At 33.2% G+C, this 5,197-nt stretch overlaps 1 protein-coding gene across 1 annotated transcript; it reads right to left on the bottom strand.

Annotated features, from left to right (window-relative positions):
* Nucleotides 1-4,185: 4,185 nt before the first annotated feature.
* On the bottom strand, nt 4,186-4,779 carry LOC141595602 (uncharacterized). Its single transcript, XM_074415566.1, has one exon. The coding sequence runs from the start codon at nt 4,777-4,779 to the stop codon at nt 4,186-4,188; it is 594 nt and encodes a 197-aa protein (XP_074271667.1).
* Between the last annotated feature and the right edge of the window lie 418 nt (nt 4,780-5,197).

Genomic DNA, 5,197 nt, shown 5'->3' with positions numbered 1-5,197 from the left:
AAACGAACAAATGGTGTCATCTTGAATTATTCTCGGGGCTTGAGAAAACATAGTGGAAAGCCTCGAGAATACTTCATGTGCATCACGAAACTTGACACATTGCCTTTGTAAAGCAGATCCATTGAAAAAATCAAAACATTTTTTATTGCAAATGATTCTTTTGATAATTTGAAAAAGCCTCCCTTACATCGGCAGTGGCCCTAGTACTAGGCGAAGGGGGAGAGGGATCGACAAGGTAGCGTAATTTGCCATCACCTGCGGCAGCTAATCGAAGTTGTTCTTCCCAATCTTTAAAATTAATACCGTCGGCTTTTAATACATATTTGTCCATAAAAGAACGTAGCCATGAATTTCTAGCTATGGTGGCGGTTTCACTAGTAGAAGCCATCGTGATTACTACAAAGGAAATAAAGGAAAGATTAACATTTATCGTCTAGAAATATTTAACTTGTGAAACTATTTAACAAGTTCCCATTTATATAATGATCTCCCACTGAATTATATAAATGATTCCAAGATCCAATTTTATATAAACACGGGCACGGTGGACCGATTCAACCCATATTTATATAAATTTGGTGAGTCAACATTTTGACTGATTCTATTACTAGAACTCTTGGTTGACGGATTTTTCTTAAAATCTATCTTTTAGCCCCAGAATAAATATGGGCACGGTGAACCGATTCAACCCATATTTATCCCGTTGAGTCCAACCAATTTTCACGCGTAATAACTTTTATTACCCTACTTACCCAACGTAAAAAGAGTGTACCTCGGTGATCCGAACCTACCTCTAATGAAGAAGGGATTCATAGGTGCTATTATTTGGTAAGGCTTAATCTCAATTTTAAACAAAATGTGAGAGATCTTATCAATTTAATTGTCTATCACTTTTAAGTGAACAAAATTAGTGAATGCTAGACGATTAAATCGATAACAAAAAAAAAAAAAAACATGTAGTGACGATTTGGCATGAATGCATAAAAGAATTAAAACAAACAAGTCCTAATATGGCCACCTAGTTAATCTAATTAACTAAAATTATTACACTTCGGAAACCAACTCCTTGGTCCCTTGAGTCTTCATAAATTGGCCTCCTTCTTTAGGATTTCGGAACGCCTTTCCGAAAACACCGTCTTCATGAAAACTCCGTCTATAGAAGCTTCATCTAATTACTAATAATTAAATTACATAATGATACCCTATTATACAATTTGTAATAAAATTAAAATAAAACTATTAATTAACTACAAATTAGGCGATGCGAAATCGCAATTAATTACAAGACAAGTCGATATTCCCTTTTATTTCGGGAAATACCAACTTCTACCTATGGCCATATTAGGAAAATTTACATAATAATAAGTCTAAAAACCATTCATCTAAATGAATAATAAAATGCATTATGGAAAATGACATGCCAAATCGTCTAACTTACCAAAAACGATCATTTGAGCTTGCTTTGACGGAATTTTTACCAATAAAAATTCATAATCAATTCTTACAACAATTTTAAGGAATACTCATCATACTAATCTGGTCTAATATCAAAATAATTATTCTCAACAATTATCTTGGATTTATATGGGAATAAAAACACAATTGTGACAAAAATGATATAATAATTCACAATTATTATACAAAAATTCCATTTAATATAAAAATTTATGGAAAAATAAATTTCAAAACCATGAACATTCTGGTCTTACACCAAAAATGCCATCCAAGTGAAAATTTTTGTTTTTAAAATTTATTTAAAAAGATTTCTCAATTTAATCGGTAAAGCGACAATTTTTACGATTTAATTCTAAATCAAACCATAAAAATTGAAATGACTTAAAATAAAATTTTGTACATTTTGGAACAATTTCCAGGAGCTAAAAATTCAGAAATTTCGAGCCCTAAAGTTAAATCAATATTTATTTACAAAATAACCATTATTTACCCATTTTTATCAAATAAAAATCAATAAACTACCTAAATTAATCACATTAACCTAAAGTATCTACTTATCTCATAAATAGAACATGCATGTGGTTATTTATAAATAAATATGTATAAAATTAACATGCAACCCAATTTAATTAACTCTTAATTAATTTTAATGCATTTTTACTCAATTTTATGCCAATTTAAGTTATAAAAAGTGGAAAATTTTAACAAAAACTCAAATTTTCGTCCCATATCATCCTAAGACCAGATTATTTACATGCAAGACTATATTATGTGATAAAACGAATTTTAGTAACATAATATCAATTTTATTAATTTATCTCATAAATTACTAAAATCGTCTTAAGACAACATGCATGTATTTAACAATACTCTGATACCACTTGTTAGTTATTTAGACCAAATTAATACTCATCTTATGATATTAAAATTACAAATTAATTTAAAGTGGTCTAAATCTACATGCATGCAAATAAAAAGTATAAAAGATGGTATTAAACCATCTTAAGACAAGAAAATCCTTACATTGTATAAACTAAGTTAAGGGCACAACTCAAGGACTCCTTCCTTGATGTTGTTCTTGAGCTATGAAAATGGATGATCCTCCAAGACAACTAACCACCAAAAAGATGGTCTCCTAAGGATACACCCAAGAATCAACCCAAAAACTACTATATTACTAACTAGGTAAAAATAGTAGTAATCCTTGTTTGTAATATATTTGATGTACTAATAAATATTATTACTATGATAATATTATTAGTAGATAATTATATGTGTTTTTAGATGAATAAGATGAAGAAAATAAGAAGGAAAATTGGTCTCTTAAGGAAGAGAGGGCTACCGGTTTTAGGCTTAAAATTGGACCAATTTTACTTCAATTTTTTCCAACCTAGGAAATGAAGTGAATAATGGGGTATTTATAGCAAAAATAAGGGAACAATACTTAGTGGAAAATCCACTACAAAGGACACTTGTATGTCCTCATAAAAACCGAAACATGTGGACTACTTATGGTCCATTTCGGTTTTCGACATTTGCCCCACAAATGCTTATAAGTCTTATATTTAATTATCTTACATAATTAAATATTAATTTAATTATTTAACCCTTAAAATAATATAAATTAACTACCAATGACTACTTAACTATTAAGTAATCATAAGACCATATTATCAACATACAATGTGTCAATATTAACCCATTTAGCTAATTTTACAACCTCTTGTAAAATATAATAGCTAATTGATTATACCTCAAAACATATACACATCTTGTATAAAATTAATTAATTAACAATTAATTAATAAATTCTAATCATTTATTATTTAAATATCTCATAATTAAATAAGAAATCTCTTTGTCCCGAGTTCGTAACCCGTCATCAAATAATACATTTATGTGACTAACTAAAAGTCAAATAATACAAGGAATTAATTATCTCGTATCTCATACAAACAATTAATTTATTCTATTTGGGCGTCATCCTATAGGTGTGACCTAAAGGGATCAGCTGATCACCGCCGTCACACGACAGTAATGTCAAACTCTAGTCAGCCAATCATTACCGATTAACGGCGATCAACTGACAAATAAATAAAATAAACCCTCGATATTCCTTTTACGAGATTTAATATGTAAACGCACTCATTGTCGAGGACACTACTCCAACATGCCTCTCTTAATCCCAAAGGACTCTTTAATGTTCTTTACCAGTGATTCAGGGACCCCATTATAGTACAGATTGGATTTGCCATTACTCATCCTGAGTCCAGAAGCAGCAGAGAACTTTCCGAAAGCCCTAAGAAGAAGAGAAGAGGAATGAGGGTCACCTCTGCAAAACAACAATAAATCATCCGCAAAACAAATATGGGTCAAACCCACTCTGACACACAAAGGATGATATCTAAACCCCCTGAATTTTCTGAGATTATCTAGCAATCTGCTCAAATACTCCAAACAGATTGTAAACAGTAGGGGAGATAAGGGATCTCCTTGTCTCAGTCCACGTTTACCCTTGAAAAAGCCAAAGATTTCACCATTTAGTGCCAATGAATAGGAAGGAGAAGAGACACACTCCATAATAAGAGTTATGCTCTGTTGAGGGAAACCCAGGGCAGCCAACATGTCCTTGAGAAAGCTCCACTCTATAGAGTCATAGGCCTTCTGTAGGTCAATCTTCATCATTAATCTAGGTGAGCAGGTTTTCCTTTTATACAACTTTACCAGAGTCTAGACTACAATGCCCCATTTCTGAAGCCAAGTCCGTTCTTCATTCACTACAGGCCTTACAAATTTTGATCTGATCCTTCTCATGGCATCCTCCCTGATCTGAACAACCAGAGTCTCAGGCCTGGTAAGGATCAAGTTCACCCTCGAATTATTCCTCTGACTCCATATATGGTAGAAGCAGGAAGACCAAAAGAGATAATGAGTATGCCTCTTCAGTCTTGCCCCTGCACTCCTACCACTGCTAGCATAAGAATCCACTGCAATTTTGAAACCACACCACTGCTCAATTAAGCTCAGCACTTGTCTGCTATATAAACAATCAAAAAAGAGATGCTCTTGTGTTTCAGTTCCGATCACGGATACAACATCTTTGTCGGGACAATGACAAAACCGAAATAATTTGGCTTTAACATTAAGACCTTGGTTCATCACCAGCCACGAAATCAAAGCATGCTTTGGGAAATTCCAATTATTCCAGACCAGTTGAACCCATTCTTTTTTAGGCTGTTTGTTTCTAAGCCATTCATACCCCTCTCTGATAGAGTACCCCTTCAGGTTAGCAGACCATTGATCATTCTGATAGCCAGCCTTCATTATTTCCTTGACTTTGCAAATACTTTTCCAGGACCAGGCAACATCAGCTGTAAGAGTGTAGGTGTGCCAGTCCTACTGCTTAAGATACACCTGGCTTATCCATTTGATCCAAAGCTTATCAGCTTTGTTATAAACCCAATCAACCAGATTAGCCACAGCTGCTATGTTGCATAGTTCTGCTTTCTTTATGCCCAAACCACCTTCATCCTTAGGTAATGTAACCTTGTCCCTAGCAACTAAGGGAACTCTATGGTAATCAGAACTACCATCCCACAAATAGTTCCTACAAATGCCTTCAATTCTTCTGATTACCCCTTTGGAGATAATGAACATTCCTGCCCAGTAGGAGTAGAGAGTATTAAGCACATAGTTTATTAGGACTAATCTGCCTGTATATGAAAGCTTTTTGGCCCCAATA

The sequence above is a fragment of the Silene latifolia genome, chromosome 8, assembly GCF_048544455.1.
Source record: "Silene latifolia isolate original U9 population chromosome 8, ASM4854445v1, whole genome shotgun sequence".
NCBI lineage: Eukaryota > Viridiplantae > Streptophyta > Magnoliopsida > Caryophyllales > Caryophyllaceae > Silene > Silene latifolia.
The sequence above is the reverse complement of the archived record's forward strand: the minus strand, read 5'-3'. Positions and strand labels throughout refer to the sequence as shown.

What these genes read in the sequence shown, in the direction of transcription:
- LOC141595602 (XM_074415566.1), bottom strand. Translation starts at nt 4,779, where the DNA reads ATGAAGGCTGGCTATCAGAATGATCAATGGTCTGCTAACCTGAAGGGG.